Raw genomic sequence first — 20,810 nt, 5'->3', positions numbered from 1 at the left:
ATGATAACATAACATTTCTAGGTGAAGTATCCCTTTAATGCTAGTTTTGAGTTCAGTGAGTTCCATGCTTTTTTAGCTCAAAACATTTTGTCCCCGTCACGCTTTCCACGTGGTGTTACGAAGACTTTTTAGGAAATGGCGACGACTGGCGGTAAAGTGTAAAATGACAGTTGAATATTAAATTCGACTACAGCGACATCATCAGTTGATTTGTACACCAAGCCATTTAAACGGGCCCCGCAAATAACTGTGCATTTTATTCATATAGTGCTGTAGTCTGATTCTGTAATCACTTTTTTATTTCCAAGCGGTTAAATTTAACGATCAGCACTTTGAGGAGAGGAAAAAACTGCCGAAACCCGGGATCGAACCAGGGACCTTTAGATCTTCAGTCTAACGCTCTCCCAACTGAGCTATTTCGGCTTATATCGTACGAGGGGTTAGTGATAAAATGACGCAATGCTGTAAAATGAATGTTCGTGGTGTTTGTATGACATTCAGCTTAGTACGGACAGATTATACAATATATATTTTATGGAGATCTCTCTGCTTGTATTCTACTGCACAGCGTAACGTTAATCTTTCATATTGATTTCAAAGTTTAGTGCTAGAATGCTCGAAGTCTTGTACAGACGTAACAATACAAAACAGGTTATTTGCAATCAAAATACGAGTTCTGTGAACAGATCATTAAACACATGGGAATTTGGGCTTGATGTCTGGTTCAGTGTCACAACGCTATGAGGATGCTGCTACTTTATTCCACCCACACAATCTCTCCCCTTCATCCAAGGTGACTTTCTCCTTGCGGCAGATGGTTTTTGTTCTTATGCAAGTCTGAAGAAGAGAGGAGTGAGGAAAGAATGAGCAAGGAGAGAAGCTGGCGAAAACTGGTAAAAATGAGATGGTGATAGTGTATGGAATAGATGAGGTTTTAAAAGATGCATGAGTGTGAAAGAGAGAGAGAGAGAGAGAGAGAGAGAGGATGTTAACAAATATATGGGAGTATTTGATGTCGCATTACATTCAATGGGAATGTTGCATAAAGTGATGGGAGAATATTACAAAGCAAACCTCTTTTCTGTTTTTATTTTCAGCCATTCTTATAAATGCAAACAAACAGAAAGCCTCCATATCCTACTAATCAGCATAGTGAATGACGCATACAAAAAGAGAGACTGTTGGTCAAAAGTCTGGTAAAATGGACTATTTAAATATATTACACAAATATTAGAATATTCTCATCAACCTCATGCCATCCCACATGATCCACAGATCAGCACCCCAGTACCTGCGATCTCTCGACCCAACCAGGCTCAGCTGGCTGATGGGGGAAGCAATCAGATACTGTGTTTGGGCAACACTTTTTTAATAATGGAATCCTAGTTAAATGCATGCATAATTTTCATTGTGTGTGATTTAATCAACAGATCATTATTTTAAAGATAATAGAAATAAGTCAAGAAATAAGTCAAGTTAACTCAAGTTCCCCCATCACTAAGACACACCACTAACTCATCCCTCCGGGTTACATCGCTTAAAAAACCTACCATCAACCCTTCCGTTAATGATAACGACAGACTTGTCTCAATACTTCTGTTTATTGCAAAAAACTTGAAAGAGCTGTTTTCATCCAGGCATACATCACTCATATTCTCCATGCAGCATCCTTAGATCTTGTCATGTAGATACATGGTTTCTCTTATCGCTGCTATGTCAATGACAAACACATTTTTTATTTGCATCCAGATGATCCCACAGTAGCAGCACACAATGCACATTGCCTGCCTTGAAGACATATCAGCTTGAAAAATAGAACACTACATTTAACTCAACTTAGTTTAGACAGGTCTTGTCTTATACTGTACTGTATAATACTGTTTATTGTGTGGATAATAGAATGGAGGCAGTATTAGTTGAATTACAGATTTCAAGAATGCACCTAGGAAGTGTATTTGTTGAGACTGCATATACAAAATTTAGTAACTGTTCACCAAGATATCACAGCCAGTTATCAATTAAATGTAATGGACGTAATGTATCATTGCTATACTCATAATAAAGCACAGCCATTAGAACATTACTGCTTAAGTATAGCACTAACAAGAAGTACTATGGTTGGATACTACCATATTTTTACGATTTTCTATTAAAGAATTTAAACATATTTACCAAAGAAATACCATGGTTCATGAATTATTCACTAACATGGTATTGATATCTAAAATAATCATAGTACCACAGTTATGTACCACACAAAATGATCATCAAATACACGTTATAAACCCTTATATCTAAAAAACTGTGTGTGTTGATTTATTGATGAAAATATATAGAGAGGCAGATGACTTTTGACCTCTGAGGTCAGAGTTCCAGAAGGATCCATTTAGAGAGAGCTCAATTTCTTTGTGCAGGAACCTACCTATTATCCTCCATTCAATGAGGTTGCAAACATTAAATGTCAGTATGTGTCATCAAACATTAATAACTGTTAATAACGACTTCACAAGTGCAGTTTTTATCACTGATAATGAGGAATGAGCCTCTTTATATCCTGCACACACAATTTGGACGAACCACCAGCAAGCTTTGAAAGATTAATTACGTTTAAGGTCTCGGGAATCGAGAGACATTTGAAAGGCAACCAGTTCATTGACTTAACAGATACTTATTTGAGTATCCCTTATATGGCATTTGATCTTCTGTGTGAGACTGCAGTCGCTGACAGAGACACAGGGGGTTCTTAATTGCCTGTTTGACTTTTATCAACTAGATTGAAGTCAGTCAACCTTTCTCAGCACACTCTAATTGTATATATTAAACCAGCCTGCACTTCTGAATGACTTCTCTTACTGAGAATATGCTACCAACCCAAATAACAGCTCAGAGAAGGCGACTTAGACTGATTTTAATCAATGTGGGAAGGGCATTTAGAACTGCATAATTAATTCATTAGAAACATACGTATGAGTCCCCAGTGTATTAGAACTGTATCTCATGCATGTGAATGAATGAACTGGATAACGTGTGTGCATAAATGATATGTCAAGGAAGCGAGGGAAAAACATCACATTTTTAAATGTATAGAAAAGGCTTAAAAAAACTTTGGTTTACCATTGACATTTGTTTTGCTGGCTTGTGTATAATATATTGTGATGTTTATCATTTGTAAAGTATCGCTTAAATGACTAAGTGTAAGATATTTCATCAGCAAAAAATTGCTGCTTGAAAGTGTAAGGTTTATTAAATGGAATTGAATAGGTCAGACGTTGTTGGAATGTGTGTACATGAGCAGTACATGAATATTCTTATGCGTTTGTGCATAAATCAAGACATCTGGGTTTTCAAAGAAACAAACCAAACAAGCAAAGAGGCTGAATGTTTTTATTACTGTAATTCAGACTTATTGCTCCTCTATTGTAAAGTAATACAATGACCATCTCAAAACAAAAAAATATACATCACTGAGAAGATATACATTTACAGGACACAAATAAAATATATTAATTTAGACATTGTAAAAGTGGTGTTATCATAAACTGATCGAACCAGTGCGTATGCCCTTGGTTGAGCAGAATTCAAATTGGCTGAAACCACAAGTTATATTTGTGACTATTTACATCCCTGATCATATACATAAACACAATGATAAATCTATTGCCCTCTAGACTACAAATGAGAAGACACTGGAATTCAGTGTATATGTATGTTTAACGATGGACAGACGGCTACATTATCACCACACAATGAATGCCAATAAATTGGTATTAATTTCTATGGAAACATGCGATGCATAACCTGGATTTGAAATTTTATTGCACATGACCTCTTACAAATTCATGCCTGTAGGTGCACTCATTCGTTCCCTAGCACCATGGGAATGTTTGTGCTCTACAGGTTAATTAGACCATGGCCTGTTGATGTCAGTGTGCTTTAGAAACCCTGTGCTGGTTAGTTGCCAGTGATAACCAGTGGACAATGGAGATCTACTGACGTCTTTTAATTTCGTCTATAAATGTGATCACGTCACACATATCATATAACACATCTAACACATTAATGGTTTCCTGTCAGGGCCGTAGAAGTGGTGTTCAATCAGCTTGACTCATGAATATTAATTCAATGATATAATGTTGATCCAGTTATCCTACCTGTCTGCCTGAAAGGTACACTCTCAAAAAGTAAAGGTGCTAGAAAGGGTTGTTTGTAAAAAGATTTCTTCCCAAATAACTTTCTGGTTGATAAAAGAAAAAGTTCTTTCTTACATTTCATATGAACTTTTTTCCAGTTCAAAGAACCTTTTGTTGAACAAAACGGTTATGTGGATGTTAAAGATTTGGATGAAATTATACAGCCATTTCATAGGAACCCTTTTTTAAGGACCCATTATCCATTTTTTTGCATCACAATCAAACAAAAAAAACCCTCTGAAACAGGAGAATTACTTTAAATAAATAAATATGTAAAAAAAAGCAAGAAAGGCGAACTGAAAAGGTTTAGGGGTACATGTTTCACCCAATTCCTGTGTGCACTTTTCCTCACTTTTACCCAGTCATAAGTCTCTGACATACACACCATCATTCTCTAACAGCCTCCGTCAGGCAACGGTCCGTAGCATCGCTGCAATCTGCCCTGTGTTTGCGACGAATCCTGGTATTGGTTCGAATGCGAGTCTGCGCGTTCTGTGGACGAAGTTTGCGCAAGCGTGTGTGCAGAACTTTCCGCAGTTTTTGCCGTGTGAACGCGTACAGCAGTGGATGTAGCACGACCGTCCAATAAGCAAGCACCAGGAAGCAGAGTCTTAGACGTTCCAGCCAATCAGAGGGCCCGATAGCTAGCATAAGGAGGGGCATAATTGAGAGGGGCGCCCAGCACAGAAGAAAAGAGAGGATGATTATGACAGACATACGAAAGACTCGCCTTTGACGTTCCCGCCGGTCTCTGTGGCGGCGAACTGCTCGACGCAGAGCCAAGATGGCTGATACAGAGGCGCCCACACCCAAACTAGGTGGACCATGGGCTGGCGCGGGACTCACCTGTGCGGTTACTGTTGACACAGTGGGCATGGGGCTCAAAGGTGTGGTAACTGATGGTGTGGCAGGAGAGGGGATAAGGGGACTAGTTAGAACAGACACAGAGGCTGTGGGACTCAAAGGTGTGGTTACTATGGAAGCAGTGGGTGTGGGACCTAAAGGTGAGGTTATGACCGATATGGTAGGGGTTGGACTAAGGGGGGTTGCAAGGGAGGGAGTATTCGTCTCAGTGTTGATGGTTACCGTGGTAACTGCATCTGAGGTGATAAGTGGCCCGGTAGAGAGTGGCGGGGGGGACGTGGGTGTGTTTCTCGTCACGTGATCGGGTGACCTTGTTGACCTTTTACGCCGCAACCAAAGGCGATGGACAGGCCTTTTGCTGTCTCGCTTGGGTCTGGGTGTGCGTCCAATACGAATGCGCAGTGCCTGCAGAATCCTTGAGTATGTAAACAGCATCACAGCTAGAGAGCACAGGAACACTGGTACCTGGAGTAACAGATGAGCCTGCAAAGTTCCTCCCCACTCCGAACAAAGCACAGTGCTGTTGGAGTGCACGAACAATCCCTCACCTTGCTCCGACACAAACCCCGACTCCACGAACGGTAAGAGTGGCACGGCCAAAGAAACCACCCACACTACAACCAGCAAAACGGCTGCCCTTCTTGGTGTCAGCAATCGATTAGCAGGCCTCACACTGATGTCATATCGATCTAAGCTGATGAGCAACAGGTTAAGTGCAGTGCCCACGCTGGCGAAGCAGGCTGCCGATTCATGAAGGCAGCAAAGAAGGGCGTGGTGAGGAACCGAAGCTCCGCCCAGTATGAGTATGGTGGCAGTAATCGGCAGGCAGAGAAGACAGAGCAGCAGGTCAAGGGTGTGTAGACTGAGTGTGACTGCATGACTGACAGATTCCAGCAGACTGCAGTGGCCACAGTATAATACCAGCACTGTCAGGTTACCGCCGACTCCAAGGAGGAGCTCCAGCAGCAACACCGCACTCACTGTAGCCCGGAAGCCAAGCCATGCCCCCTCCTGCTGTGTGAGTCCGGCCCCCACGCTATCTTCTGCCTGTAGGAGGGACAGACCATGACCCCCAGTGATGCCGCCATCTGTTTCCATGGACACCATTGCCACGTGCCTTCAGGCATAGTAATGCCAGCCACTCCCACTGGCCATGCTCCGCCTACTCAGGTGTTTTCTTGGGGCTTTGACGAATGATTGGCAGCACTACGACAAAAGACAAAAACAAAATGATGCACATTTAGTCCAAGCACAAGCCAAAAACTTCACATTCAGACATATACAGTTATGGTGTATCGTGATTCACTGTTTTGTTCTACTGAGAAGGCAAGGCAATGAAGGTCGGTGACTTTTGTGTTGGAGTCTGTGGACGATTTTCTTTGCATCTTGACCGCATTCCCACATGCACTAATATTCCTATTACTGTCATATATCCTTTTTGCTACAGCATAATAAAAATAAATAATAAAAATGACATAGTAAATTTTTTATATGAGAATTTTAATATTATTATACTTTCATAAAGTAAAGAGGATTACCTTTTTACCTAGAAAACTCTAATTGAGGGGAAAAATAGGTCTGTAAATGTGCGTGGGAGGGGTGAAATGCAACCTAGACGTGTTCTTGACATCCGTGAAATTTACAGAATCTGAGACTGATGAATTACAGTACAAGGCAATCACTCATACTGTACATGACCAAGGACGCAAGCAATCACAGAACCCTTGATACATTTTGATTTGTACCACAAGGCTTACCAGACATCTTTAAAGTGAGAGACTGCGGGATTGTAAGTAATACAGTACTTGCAATTTCATATGCTAAACAATCTGATATAATTCTAACAAAATTTGATCATACCAATATACTCTTTTGAAATTATAGGGTGTACGATCATGCCAGCTTGTAGTTCCAATAAATGATAAATAAATAAATTAATTTTATTGAGAATGATCCCATTTCATGATGGTTGTTACTATGGCAACTGGTGTACAGTTAAGAGTGGTCAAAATATAAAATTTGAGAATTTCTGCCTTTGTGGCAGTCAGACTCTTTCTTTGCCTCAAGCAAGTCTGTGATACTGACCTTAGGAGAAAAGTTTTTGATGTTTAACAAAAGGAGACTGCAGTAGGAGAGGAGGGTAACGCGGCTGGCATGCAGATACTCCCCATGCCATAGTGGCAATGAAAAGAGGTCAATGCAGTGAAACTTTGAGTGACAGTAGAAGACATAGTTTTGGGGCTCATGAAAAACCTTGTGAAAAAAAACAACAGAAGGCTGACAATCTCACAGACACAGAGGAATAAGGCTGATGAATAGATAAAAAAATGAGACATCATTGCAAAACATGTACAATAATAAGAAATAGAGAGAAAGAGAGAGGAGGAGAAAGATGAGTTGGAGGTTCATGTGCGCACTGTGTTGTCAAATAGCTGGAGGAGTATATTTAAAACTCCTAACCTTCATCCATCACTCTGCTGAGCTTGAGAACCATCCATCTTTCTTTAAACTACATTTTCTCTTCATACTAGCTGTATCAATTTTCTCTGCCATTACTCAGATTCAGTGTCGTCATCTTTGTTTTCCATGCTAATGCTAATTAGGTTTTTCTGTCCTGGTTGTCTGGATGCTAAGAAATAACAGGCATTGCAATTGAGTAAATATAGACTCACCCTCATGTTTTTCAAACCTGTGTATTTATTATTCTTTCTGTGAAACACAAACTATATACATTTTGCAGATTCCACGTGCAGCTCTTTTTGAACATTGGCAATTCATGATGAATACACCTGCAAAGAGTCAAAATTAAGGGTGTGAAGATACACTTATATTATGATTCGATACATACACAATACTGGGTTGATATTTATGATTAATCATAATATATAAAAAAAAAAATCGAAATTCACTGAACATATTTATTTTAAAAACATTAACTATCTTCAATGACGTTTTGTGTTTTTTATTTTTAAGGTTTAATTGAACATTCTGTATGTATTCTGTAAAAAAAATTGTATTGTGATATGTCATACCATAATATATTTTTACACCTGTAGACAAAATGTCTTTAAAGAAGTCTTAAAGGAAATCAATATGGCTTGTGGACCATAGGTTAGTACAAGCAAGGTCATATCCATGTAATAATTGGAGGGAACAAACCATTCATATAAGCTGGGGTTGCATTATTAAAAAATACATTATATCATATATATATTGATTTTTAAAAAACGTTTATAAGAAGCAAAATTTACAAAATGCTAAAGCCAGGGAACCAAGATTATTAAACTCATTCACAATATCCAAATATTAATTCTTAAAAATATGCTTGCCACAGATGCTTGCTTATCATACCTAAAACAGCTCCATTAATTAATTTCTTGCCTTGTCAGATTGACAATAACACATTTATATTTGCATTGCTGTGTTTTACTGTAAAGTCCCAGTGAAATTAATTTCATGAAATAATACAGAGCTTGTTGTAAATAGTTTATCAATGTGGGTCATTCTCTTTTTCAAAATCGTGTGACCTCATAATCTTTAGTTAATGTCTGAAAATGCACTTCCGTCTGGTAATGACTATCCATCTTAGATGGCGTATGTTAGACGGCTTGGGCGGAGCATCCGTTAACTCCTTCCCTTCAGCTCTCAGTCTGCTGACAAAACGTTGCAAAACATTTTTTAAACGGAAACGGTGGTGCGTTGAACACCCTGTTCTGATGGTGCAAGAGTCGCAACTATGGCAGCTGAGAAGGCCATTCTTTGCGTTCTTTTTGAATAATTTTGGGAGCCTGATCTGTCTCTTTAATACTGCGTGGGTTATATACATGTTGCTGATTGGGCTGACATTCTTGACACACCCACCAAACAAGAGAAAACTTATCTCAAACCCTGTTGCACACCAAATGTTTCAAAATTTACATTATTACATTAGCTGACGCCTACACCGGTCCCAACCGTAAACCTAACCTTAAAATAATAAAAAAATATTAATCAACTGTTCAGCATGACAAAAATGATGCAGTATGGAAGTGCCCATGCCCAGTGGAGGTAGCTGTATGCCTTCAAATTCAAACCCCCAGAAACCGTAGCAAAACGTTGGGCACCGGTTGAGCTTGAACGTGCCGACTCCCACCTTCTTTCATTTGATTGGCAATTTCAGTTATATTTGACATTGATGAGCTCAGTTAGACAGCTGAGACAAATCACTCTAAAAATGTTGGCATAACTTGTCATCCTAGCAACATACATAGTGATGAGTAATCTAATGCTGCAAAGCAGAATTAAAATATAAAATATTGAGTGTAACAGACCAAAGTTATTCCCAGAAAATCTCATCCCACTGACTTCTTACCTCATATCCAAACCTCTGTCATGTGACATGCAAAGACAAATGCCTTTTGAAGACAAAGACATCAAACCAAATTTAATGCATTAGTGTGCTATTTTTGAATCTGACACCAACACGGAGGATGTTGCATTGCGGATCATTTGCAGAGCCTAGCTGTGTTTAATGCTTTTGTATCATTAGAGGTAGCAGGAAATCACTGCCAATGTGAATAAGGATTTAGGTTTGAGAGCTGCATATTTTCTAAATCTAGTTCTAAAATAAGAAAACCCTATTTCCAGCATACTTTTAAAAAGCAGGAGTAAACAACAATAGCATTTTTAAGGGGAGGCATTCAAATCCCATTTATGCATTAAACTGCCCATGTGATAATTTACTGTCATATGTCTGTGGACTCAAGGTCTTTCAGTGCAACAAGACAAAATTGATTTATAATGAGATAGAGTAATTGTAACATTAATATGCAAGCACGTACAGTCATTTGTTGACAGAGACACTGGGAATGAAGGAGTGTGGCAGCATGCGAAATAATATTCAGTATGCAGTGAAGAACCAAAATAACTCCACATCTTGAAGGAACTAAAATAGCTGATGATCCAGATTCGTCGTTCCTTTCATACCCATTCTGAACAGAACAGGGCAACCAATACACCTGCTGCTTTTGACTGTTGCTCACAGGAAGATGCAGCCTGTTTTTTCCGTTTTGTATTATTAGACATTTTCACACTCCATCTCAACCACCCTCCTCTCGTTCCCAATTTTTTCTCTTGCCATATTGCTGACCTGATCTGAAGTTAAGTGCATCCGAAAATGGATCATGTTTGCATGTGAATGCATATGGGAGCGAAAAAGATGATAATGGCTGTGATGAATGTCAAATGATTGAACTTTTTCTAATGTAGTCACGTGTCTCTTAGTGTGTGCATGACCAGTTGTATTTGAGAGCATGAACGTGAAGGGTTTGATGTCTTGAGAGACATCAGAATTGAACTGTCAAATCGTATTTCCAACAATGCACGTTTAATCATTGAAGACAATGCACATTTACGCAAAAAATTCAAATAGCCTACAAATAATTCATGTAGTGTAGGCTACCTAAATGGCATCTTGAATTTCTGCCCGGACAGGCAACAGATATAGAGGCACTGCCGACAGCAGATTTCACCCAACACATGGTATTGCTCGGTAAACAAATCGTCCTTAGCGTAACGCTTTTGATTCGCTTCCATATCAACAGTCACGTCTTAGTAAAACGGCAGTTTGCTTCGGTTCGTTTTTTATTCCCAAGCGCGCAATACTTAAAGCGAAAACGATTAAAGAGTGATATCCCAATACCATTCATTATACAGTGGTATCGAATGATAATGAAGTATAAAGCGTAATATTCTCTTGTGTATCATGAAGATGCACCAAGGAGCTTTTTACTCACCTTGCCCCGCGCGCGCCGGGAATCCCCGCTACATTCCACTGCGGTCCGTGCCGAGCGCGCGCTACTCTATCACTCTACTAGAGCGCGAGATTCCTAAGGGCTTCAGGACGGTCCGCTGTCAGTAACGTGCCCGGAATAATTGTCGCACCTTCAGTGGTGCTAAACGGTGATAGAAAACGCCACTGTGTTTCTTTGAGTACCCATGAGTGCCGCTATCCTGTGTACTAGACGTACTGAACCAGCTCCCTGGGCGCGAGCGCGCGTACGCATACGTGTATACACACACATTCACTGCAGGCTTCATAGTGGAACGCACGACATATCGCTGCAGTTTTCAAAAACAAACTTAAAACATAAAAACGAGGTCGAATCAGTTTTTTTTCGTTCACAATGGATATATTATTATTTATTTGTTCATTATTTGTTTACCATGAATTAAGCTTCTTATTACGAAGAGTAGGCGACAGGACCAGCGGATTAGGAATGGTTTGTTAATTTTATATCGGTGTAAGACGCACGTCTTCTTTACAGAGCCTATGAACGTTTATTGAATGGAACTTTGACCTAATAATGAATTAGCAAAGATTTTGCTTTTCAATGTCAAGTTCAATGTCATCCAATCTTTCAAGATGATCTGAACATATGCATTCAAAATAATATTCCCTCAAATAGTAAAAAGGCAATTTAAGAGCAATAGGCAATTGTCTGACATAATGAAGTAAGTAATGCACCTGCAATTGATTGACATCGGTCATGCCACAACAAAACTGACCACTGATTCAGATCACCTCATGTGTTCATTTGCTTTTGAGATAAACCTATTAAAAGGCACAATAATCTAAAGAATGAAATACTATGGAAATACTAACAGAATGGCTGTGGTAAAAATACGACTGACAACTATTTGTTATTAAACAGTCATGAAACTATAAAACAAAATAAAATACCTTAACAGATGGACTGGATAAAATGCAGTCAATGAATAAATATGAGTAGGCTAGATATGAATACGAAAACAGTGTCTGAGTGACAGCCCTGGAAGAGTAGTAATGATTCTATCCTGGTATAGAAACAAGATGGTCTATAATCATTACTGAATCATCAAATGTGTGACTATAGGATCAACAAACAAACTGGAAAAAGAGAAAAAAAAAGCAGGAAAAAGAGGTGGAAATTACCATGTAGATTTGATAGTCAGTAAGCTTTAAGTAATATTTAAGAGAATAACCATTCCGACGTCGATCAATTTGGATAAATGTTAAGGAGCCTTGTCACCTCCCTCCAACTTCATGACTGATTCATTGTTAAAATGAAACGCATATTTTAGTTCAGTCCAAATAAATACAAACATTTATTTTTTCCTTTAAATGTCACTGTTTTTTCCCGGCAAATGTTACACACAAATTGATAAGACAGACGATTGTATACAAAATGAGGTTTATTGTGAATGAACATCATCTTGTTGCGAATGCATATCAAATGTATACCTTTACTGTGATATTAAAATACAGAGTGTCTTGTGCAAAAATATAAACTGTTTTGTGGTCAAATAAACAGCATTTGGTGTACTCTATGTACTATAATGGAACACAAATACTGAAGTGTCAATGTAACAGACATACATCACAGTTAACAAAAAACAAATATCTCAATAGCACCATTTGTTGTTAACATGCAAAATCCGATAATAAAGGAACATTCATTTTGAATTACAAGCTACCAAAAACACAGATCTACATTTACAGTACAATTTTGTACAGCACAGACATGTTCTATGAACCAGTGTAAGAGAAATTCTTGAACAACTGAGTTACCAATTACAATATGTGGAACCATATTTGTGTGGACCAAACATTTCTATACATTAACGAAATGTGCTAATTTTTTGTGCATGAAATAAAACTGATAGATAAAGAAATGAAAGATAATGTGATATTTTCCGTATTTACCGTTTTTGAAAAACAATAATACTCATTATGAGCATCATTCTATATGCCTATTTATTTCTATGGAAAGATTAACGTCTGAGAGCTCCACACACACAATATAAATAAAGACAAAATCTCTAAGAGCCAATCAATGTTTAAAATTTGCAAATGCAGTCAAGGAAAAGATAATGAAATGAAACCATCTTGAAGATTCCTAAAAGATCTGTTCATGATGGCAGTGTCCAACACTGGTTTATGTTTATTGATATTGCAGTTTGAGATTCTCTGTTTACAGTCAACTGTTGTCTTCAAGTTAAAACACAAATCTATAACATAAAATCAAAAAGCACTGTAAGAAAAACACCTCTGCTCTCATTGATACAGTGCAAACATGTTTTGTTGATATTTGATAAGTTAATATTTAGAACGAAAAATGTGATTAATGCTACACCATTATGTCTGTGTATTAGTCAACATGTAAATGTACCTTCTTACTGTGAGAGACAGTGTTGCTCACACTCTTCTTTCTGTAAATAGCGGTTGGCATTTCCTCCACAGCCGCTGTAAATAAAAGGTCTACAGGCGCCCACCTCAGAATTAAAGTACCAGCGCAGAGTATAGCGAGAGCAGCTCCCCTCATCCATCGGCAAGAGGCACGAGTCTAATAAACACACATTAAGAAATTATGTTTAGCATCTGTTGTTTAGCGACCACTGGAGAGTGAAAGATAATTAGCAATTCCCTTTTCGACAGACAACAACATTTTTGACACATTTTATACTTTGTGAAATCCATTAAAAAGCTTAGTATGCTTGTAACATTTCAGAGAAAATCTAAATTTGTGGATCTATTTAGAGCGGTTTCCTGCACAAGTCTTCAATTAATGAAAAATGAGTCATGTTAATTGAACTAGGTGGCAATAGGCTTTATGATGTCTGTATCAATTACTTAAAACATAAAAATGTACACAAGCCAAATATATTTTTAAGCATGTCATTATTTATTGTTTGTTTAGTTCAGAGAACATCTGTACAAATGTTTTGTTCTTGTCTGTGGTGGGCAAGCTGCGTGCAATCTCATGCTAAGCGCTGTCATACAGATGAGTCAGCGAGTTGACAACATTCTGAAGATATACAGACGAACAACAGGAAGAGAGCGCAGCTAAGACTCATGGAGGGCAATTACAGAGTGCAGAATTATGATAGCCTGTCATCATCAAGCGCTATTGTAAGGCATCTGAGAACAGACACATCCGCAAAAGTTTTTACATTCTGTAGAATTTCAGTTTCCAACATATGTTGCAAAAGACACAGGCAAGTTTGCACAATGTGTTCTTAAAATGAATGTACCAGTAATACTGCTTTTAAAGCTCCTTACACACACTCCTGCAGACATGCTCATCATTAATCATAACGATGACTCACAAATGATGACTTACCTTCACTTTTCACTTGTCTTTTTGTCCTTTCAGCTTTTAATGAATCCGCAGAGACTGTTTCGCCTGTCAAAATATCATCTGTCGTTTATACATTAAACTGTGTCCTCAAATGCACCCACATACTTTACGCAAACTGTTAAGACATTTAAAATCTAGCATACCCTGACTTTTATTAAAAGTTGTGTCATAGTCGACAGTGTCCACTATTGGAGCATCATCATCATAGGTCTCTATCGAGTAAATGTGCTCATAGTCTGGGTCGTTTGTGTTCATAACAACACGCAGCTGTTGACCTAAAAAAACATGACACATGATTAAAGGAGGTTGTTGGAAATCTCAATGTCTAGAATACCAGAATCTTTGTTTGCGTACATGTGCAACTGGATAGTGTTAAATACGTATTCAAATATGTATTTAACATATCACATTTTTGTTGACGAAAGAAAACGTTTCTGATAAAAGGGAGAGGTCAGAGTGTTTAGTGCACCCAAAAATGAAAATTCTGTCATCATTTACTCCTTTCTTTTTTCTGTGGAACACAGAAAGCATATAGTGACCAGACACTGACAAGTTCCAAGAAACCACATTAAAATCTTTAACAGCCAAACATTTGTGAAGTACAGACCAACAAATAATGTTGATAAAAAAATTATAACGTAAACTTCAAAGCAGATTATAGAGCTGGGTTGGACATATAAACAAGTGAATCAATTGCAATAAATAACTTATACTTGGCTTCAGGCTATTACAAGGTTGCACAGAAAACACATGGAGTACTTTTATACAGCTTTTTTGGTGTTTTTTTTGCTTGACAGCCCTATTCACTTCAAACTATCCTTTTAAATTCAGCAGAAAAAAAGAAAGTCTGGTTTGGACATGGTTGAGTAAATGTACTTTCATTTTTGGTTGAACTAGGCCTTTCAGGATATAAACACAAAAAAGTAAACGGCGAAGTTAAATATGCTAAGTTTACTCTAAAAGAAATGGATCAACAGACAAACATAAAAGAAAAGATGGAGGATAAGACTCACCCTCCTCGTCCCCACGGACAATTGAGCGCTCAGGGGACGCGGAGGAGCGACTTCTGTAAGTCTGCACTGCCTCAGGGACCTGAACGTCCTGAATACCTGAGAACACGCCTAAAATATATTACACACGCCAGACAGCAAAACCCATCAGTTAACACACACACCCCCCCTCACAAAGGGATCCATGCATTCAAAGATATGTTTAAAGTGCATGCACTACATTGACAAACAAATTAGGACCCACAATCCCCGGGCGTTTAGTCAAGTGGACACTACATAGAAAAGTTTAAGAACATCCACACACAAAAATGGTCTATACTGTCTAAGACCACGCAAGATTTTCACAAACAGGCCTATTGTTAGTTTACTGTGTGCACATGAGTTTGAGACTGATGCAATGATAGGAAAATATACTGGCTATATTGAAGCAGGTTACTTACCTCCACAAGCTTATGAAAGAGGGACAGAGAGAGAAAGAAAGATTTTGATTATGAAAATTCGTAGAGATTTAAAAATGCATCTTATAATCTTCATTTAGTTACAACGAACAGCCACTCACCGCAATGCTGATTCATCTCAGTTCTAACATAAGTCCGAATCGCATCCTCCTTTAAACAAAGAGATGCAACCATTCCTTGTGTCATTGCTAACTGTCAATTGTGACAAACTTAGGCTGAGAAAGCAACAATAAAAATTCCTGATATATCACAATGAATCATAAATATGTGTTTGTTCTTACAGTCATGCCTGGTTCTCCTCTGTCTCCTTTATGTCCATCAGGGCCTGTCTCCCCCTAATAAAGACACGAAGACACATACAGACATCAGGGATGTATGGGAAGAAAATGCGGATGTAGAAAATGAGTGTGTAGACTGACCTGTTCTCCTCTCTCTCCTGGGATCCCGGGAATGCCACGAGGGCCAACCATTGCAGGTCCTGGAGAACCTCTTTCTCCCTACCAGAAATATTATATTCAATACCTCACATATGATGACCTTACTCAGTTTTAAAGAACAAACAGCTGCGAAAGTCTGATACCTTATGCCCCTGCAGTCCCTCTGGACCTTGACCTCCAGCAGGCCCTTGAGGGCCAGTTAAACCAGCGGGTCCATCCACACCTCTCGCACCAGGAGACCCAGGTATACCAGGTGGGCCCTAAAGAAAGCAAAAGAATAACATTTTGACAATACTGTGTTTTGCTGAGATCAGCTGTGTTAAGCACAGAACAGCAGAGGAGATTAAGAGGTTGATATACTCACTCTTTCACCTTTCTCTCCGTGTGTTCCCTTTGGCCCTATTACTCCATCAAAGCCTCTGTCACCCTGGGCAGCGACGAATCATCATTAAAGAGTTTTATAAATGTTTATTCTAAGAAATATATATTTCATAAAAAAAGACAAAAATAATGCTATGCAATTTTACCCCAAAGCACTTGAAATGGTTACTTAAAGGCGTAGTTTTTGATTTACAGCGGCCTTTAGCGTTGTATTATAGACTTGCAACGAATCGATCAGTCCAAACACGATGGTTGCCACCATAGTACAATTTGATTCAGATAAGTATGTGAGCTGCATTGTTTTTTCGGTTTTTTAGAACCAAGATATGTTGTTGTTTTTGTTCTAATATTAGCTGTGTGACGGAGCAGTTTTGAGCGCCATTGGAACCGCTTCAATATTGGACTCGTCCATATACAGGAGAGAGGGAGCATGCTGGCGTTAAAACTGTAAAGAGAGTGCGTTTTACTCTCTTACTCAATGATGAATAAACCTACATTTAATCTGTGGGTAAACCGTATAGTACAATCCGTACGGATCATCCGTAATTCGTTTCACCACCATACCGCAGTGGAGAGGGAGAGGAAAGGGGGTTTCTAGAGATGTTAGTCCGTTTAGGGCTGCTGTACACAACATTATGGCGAATTCAATATATGTAGGGCCTCTCTGTATGTAGCTATAAACAGCTTATTCTAAGGTATTAGAAACATAACGGTTCATTATGTACGGTCTTTATATACCTCTGAAGAAAGTTTTGTATATTATATTGCATTTCTGTCAATAGATTCTCCTCAAAACCCTGTATTGTTCCTTTAATACATCCCAAACAAAAAGGAGGAAACACAACACTCTCTTACCTTTATTTACCTAATTTGTAAATCGATTTGGATAAAAGTGTCTGCTAAATGACTACATGTAAATGCAAATGTACCTTGGCTCCCATGAGTCCCTCCTTCCCCGGACTTCCTGTTGGACCTGCAGGGCCAACTTCACCCTAAAAAACACTTTACACATTATAGCAAAATAATGGTTGGGATGGCATATATCCCCCAACCCCCTAAATAAATGTGTGTGTAAATACCTGTCCTCCTTTCCTCCCTGGCAATCCAGGTCTGCCACCAATCCCAGCATCCCCCTGTCAACAGACACAAATGGATCACTCCCATCCAAACATAGAGACACAAACCTCTCACTCCATTTCTCAATCTTTTTCTATTACTCACCTTGTCGCCCTTTGGTCCGCTCGATCCACATGCCCCCTTGGAACCTCGATCTCCCTGTAAACCATTAAAACTCAGTCAAACTGTCAATCACTCAATGTGACAGGGCTTAATGACACTATAGCCAGCTCCCTGCGATCGAACTATACAGATGGAATAAAGCACCAGTCAGCTGTCAGTCTGATACACACACTTCAATTGTTGTCTCATTAGAAAACAGAGGACTGATAAAAGTTATAATCTGCTATGCGAGTGTTTACACAAGTTGGCTGACGGGCGGATAGAACTGCGTCTGCAGTGGCCTGTGTATTCCTAAGAGGAATGATTCATACGGTGGAGGCTTTCATGTGCCTCACTGCACTCTCTTAAAATCAATTCCTCAGCACACGCAAAGATGGCTCGGGGTACGTATGCAGATGAATGTCAGACGCCGGCACGGGACACAGGCTGTGGCGGAATTACAAGCAGTGCGATCATCTGGTCTGAAGGGCTTTTCAAGGTAACAGACAAAGCTTGCAAGAGTCAGTTTGAGATTTAATCAAACCGACAACCATTAAGATGCACACACCTTGAGGCCTCGCAGACCCACGAGGCCGTTTTCGCCCTTCTCTCCTCTCATGCCGTGCAGGCCATCTTTTCCGGATGATCCCTGTAAAGGACAGACCGAAAAATATGTCGCGGTCATGGGGAAATGTCTGGGCTTGGAGAGGTGACAGGTATCCGATCATAATACGCACCGCTTCTCCTGGGACTCCAGGCTGCCCTGCATCCCCCTGCAAATCATTACGGACTCCGATCAATATCACGTGTATGCAAACAGGCATATGCATAAATACATAATAACCTCCTTCAAACAAATACACACAGATAAACACATGCTCTAGTCTTCTCTTTAACATATGTATGTGTTTATATACTTTTTTTAAGTGAAACATTTTTCACCTTCTGACCACCAGGACCACGAGCTCCTTGGAAGCCATTGGAACCTCGCTCTCCAGGCTCGCCTCTCAGACCCTGTTCATTTTAAAGAGAAGAAAAAAACGAATTAAATCTCCAGACTGCAATCAGATTAAACGGGGGGAAAAATGGTTTCAGTCTTCTGCTTTTTGCTTCCCCCGTTTTTGCCTGATTAAAAGACGTAATCTCCCCTAGAAGAGCTCAAAACTGTGCGGAAAATGAGAGCTATTAAGTCTTCAATTAAGTCTTAACATTTCGATATGGACGCAATAATTTCATACTCGTACTGCCTCTGATGTTAAAGAAAAACTAGATACAATTGATACAGTAGTTGATATCTAACTGAGTCATTAGATGGGGGTCTTCATTCAAAGATAAATACACTCACCTGTTCACCTGGTGGCCCATCCTGTCCTTTTGCACCTTTGTCACCCTGCGCACCTTTGGGTCCTCGGTCTCCCTGTGGTGAACATGCGGTCAATAAACCTGATTACTTCCCCCCATTGCTTCCTCACTGGTTTGCGATCTATAGATCCTTGAGCAGGTCACACATGGATGCTTTATCACCCCTTCTCACAGCCATATGTTCTCAGAAGATAATAGAGCCCACCAGCCATCCAACCTGTATTATCTGCCTTAAATCTTTCCTAGGGTGGCCCAATATCGCAAAAAGTACTTAAATACCTGACACAGCTTAAAGTAAAATTTGACTCACCGTTTCTCCTTTAATTCCCTTATCCCCTGGAGGACCCCCCACCAGCAGAGTTTCTCCCTTGGCGATTCAAAATCAAATACAGCAACATTATAACCCATTACGTATTTTTATGCAATATTAAATACTGTATAGCAGTAATATAAGAATGATGAAATACAAGAACCCTTCTGCCAGTCACAATCTTGCTCTAATGACTGGCTTAACATACATAGTTTTGCTTCTACACACAAAGAAAATAAATTTAACAATGAATTTACATTTAGTCATTTTTTTTCTTCATTTCATTCATTTAAGTTAAAAGCATGCATTTATAATTCAAAATTCATCATCACCTTTTCCCCTCTAATTCCTGGAGGACCTTGATCACCCTGTGAAATTGGGTAAATTAATTCTTAATCATTGCAAATGCATGTATTTCAGGACAGCTGTGTTTTTTTCTGTAGAGTTAGGGACAGCATGAGAGATGCAAAAGCATTTGACAAGTGACACACACCTTATCTCCTCTGTTGCCTTTGGTGCCTAGAGAACCCTGTCAGCGGGACAGACAGATGAAAAGAGGAACAATCAGCTTTGCCTGAATGTTGGTATGCATGTGTGCGTGTGGACGGATGATGTGTGGCACCGCGAGAGGCCCTGACTCATAATGGCTTTGAAATTGAAGTGAGTGGGAGATGAACACATCATAGCCCTGAATATAAAGCATGACGAATACAAGCGCTGCGTCCATACAGCTTGCACTCGCCCTGCATCGACTCTCTGGCATGGGTCAATGTGGATGAGGGCTCAATGTCTCCTATCAACAGACGTTTTTGTGTGACTGAAGTTACCATGTACAGAAAACAGGATGTGGCTGGGTAAAAAATGAGCGTGTTCTGATGAAAGTAGATGAACAGAAAGTAGGAGTATATTTACATTTGGGCCTCTTTCTCCATCTAGTCCAGCCCGTCCTTCTTCTCCCTATGAATATTAGAGATACGCGCAACATCAGACACTCTGATACACATCCATGCAAATTCTAGTACGGTTGGTGGTCGAGGACATTACCCGAGGCCCTGGGTCGCCTCTCTCTCCTCTGGCACCTGGCACTCCTACACCAGTTTCACCCTGAATGTGGCAAGACATGCAAACAGAAGAAGAGAGAAAACTAATTTGTCCTTCAAGCACACATGACTCTATGTCAGGGAAAAGATACATTTAAAAATATCACAATCTTGTACTTTGATCAGAGGTAAAACTCATCAATGCAAGTGTCACAGAATGCTCCAGAAATAAATCTTCCAACATCATTTACAGGTTTAATATGCAATTCTTTTTTACCTTATCACCCTTTAGTCCTGCAAAACCTGGAGTACCCTAACATAAAGATAAAGACACCATTAAATACCAAAAAACTAAATATCTACATGAAAAATGCTTCAAAAC

At 39.3% G+C, this 20,810-nt stretch overlaps 2 protein-coding genes and 1 non-coding gene across 6 annotated transcripts in view; all 3 read right to left on the bottom strand.

Annotated features, from left to right (window-relative positions):
* Nucleotides 1-350: 350 nt before the first annotated feature.
* trnaf-gaa (transfer RNA phenylalanine (anticodon GAA)) lies at nucleotides 351-423 on the bottom strand. The gene has a single exon. It is a non-coding gene; the product is annotated as a tRNA-Phe (tRNA).
* A 2,947-nt stretch (nucleotides 424-3,370) lies between these two features.
* Nucleotides 3,371-11,043, bottom strand: LOC130424249 (G-protein coupled receptor 22). 4 transcript variants are annotated; one of them, XM_056749740.1, is made up of 3 exons: nucleotides 7,515-7,687; nucleotides 7,140-7,307; nucleotides 3,371-6,260 (listed from the first exon to the last, which is right to left on the bottom strand). In XM_056749740.1, the coding sequence occupies exon 3, from the start codon at nucleotides 6,159-6,161 to the stop codon at nucleotides 4,578-4,580; it is 1,584 nt and encodes a 527-aa protein (XP_056605718.1). In that variant the 5' UTR covers nucleotides 6,162-6,260; nucleotides 7,140-7,307; nucleotides 7,515-7,687; the 3' UTR covers nucleotides 3,371-4,577. The 4 variants fall into 4 exon arrangements, with proteins under 4 accessions (XP_056605718.1, XP_056605716.1, XP_056605719.1 ...); XM_056749738.1 differs by lacking the exons at nucleotides 7,140-7,307; nucleotides 7,515-7,687 and adding an exon at nucleotides 10,829-11,043; XM_056749741.1 differs by lacking the exons at nucleotides 7,140-7,307; nucleotides 7,515-7,687 and adding an exon at nucleotides 7,727-7,870.
* A 1,254-nt stretch (nucleotides 11,044-12,297) lies between these two features.
* The window catches only part of col7a1 (collagen, type VII, alpha 1), a 68,875-nt gene continuing 60,362 nt past the window's right edge, over nucleotides 12,298-20,810 (bottom strand). The window contains 24 exon segments of the mRNA XM_056751015.1: nucleotides 12,298-13,082; nucleotides 13,244-13,417; nucleotides 14,195-14,272; nucleotides 14,356-14,487; nucleotides 15,226-15,333; nucleotides 15,659-15,671; nucleotides 15,765-15,830; nucleotides 15,962-16,015; nucleotides 16,100-16,177; nucleotides 16,261-16,377; nucleotides 16,482-16,544; nucleotides 17,428-17,490; nucleotides 17,578-17,631; nucleotides 17,720-17,773; nucleotides 18,285-18,365; nucleotides 18,454-18,489; nucleotides 18,659-18,730; nucleotides 19,062-19,133; nucleotides 19,389-19,445; nucleotides 19,721-19,756; nucleotides 19,882-19,917; nucleotides 20,301-20,345; nucleotides 20,433-20,492; nucleotides 20,706-20,741. Of these exon segments, the coding sequence (XP_056606993.1) occupies nucleotides 13,248-13,417; nucleotides 14,195-14,272; nucleotides 14,356-14,487; nucleotides 15,226-15,333; nucleotides 15,659-15,671; nucleotides 15,765-15,830; nucleotides 15,962-16,015; nucleotides 16,100-16,177; nucleotides 16,261-16,377; nucleotides 16,482-16,544; nucleotides 17,428-17,490; nucleotides 17,578-17,631; nucleotides 17,720-17,773; nucleotides 18,285-18,365; nucleotides 18,454-18,489; nucleotides 18,659-18,730; nucleotides 19,062-19,133; nucleotides 19,389-19,445; nucleotides 19,721-19,756; nucleotides 19,882-19,917; nucleotides 20,301-20,345; nucleotides 20,433-20,492; nucleotides 20,706-20,741 (1,581 nt within the window). The 3' untranslated portion in view covers nucleotides 12,298-13,082; nucleotides 13,244-13,247.

Source organism: Triplophysa dalaica, chromosome 6 (assembly GCF_015846415.1).
Source record: "Triplophysa dalaica isolate WHDGS20190420 chromosome 6, ASM1584641v1, whole genome shotgun sequence".
In the NCBI taxonomy this organism is placed as follows: Eukaryota; Metazoa; Chordata; class Actinopteri; order Cypriniformes; family Nemacheilidae; genus Triplophysa; species Triplophysa dalaica.
Note: the sequence above shows the minus strand (reverse complement) of the source record. Positions and strands in the feature narration are given on the sequence as shown.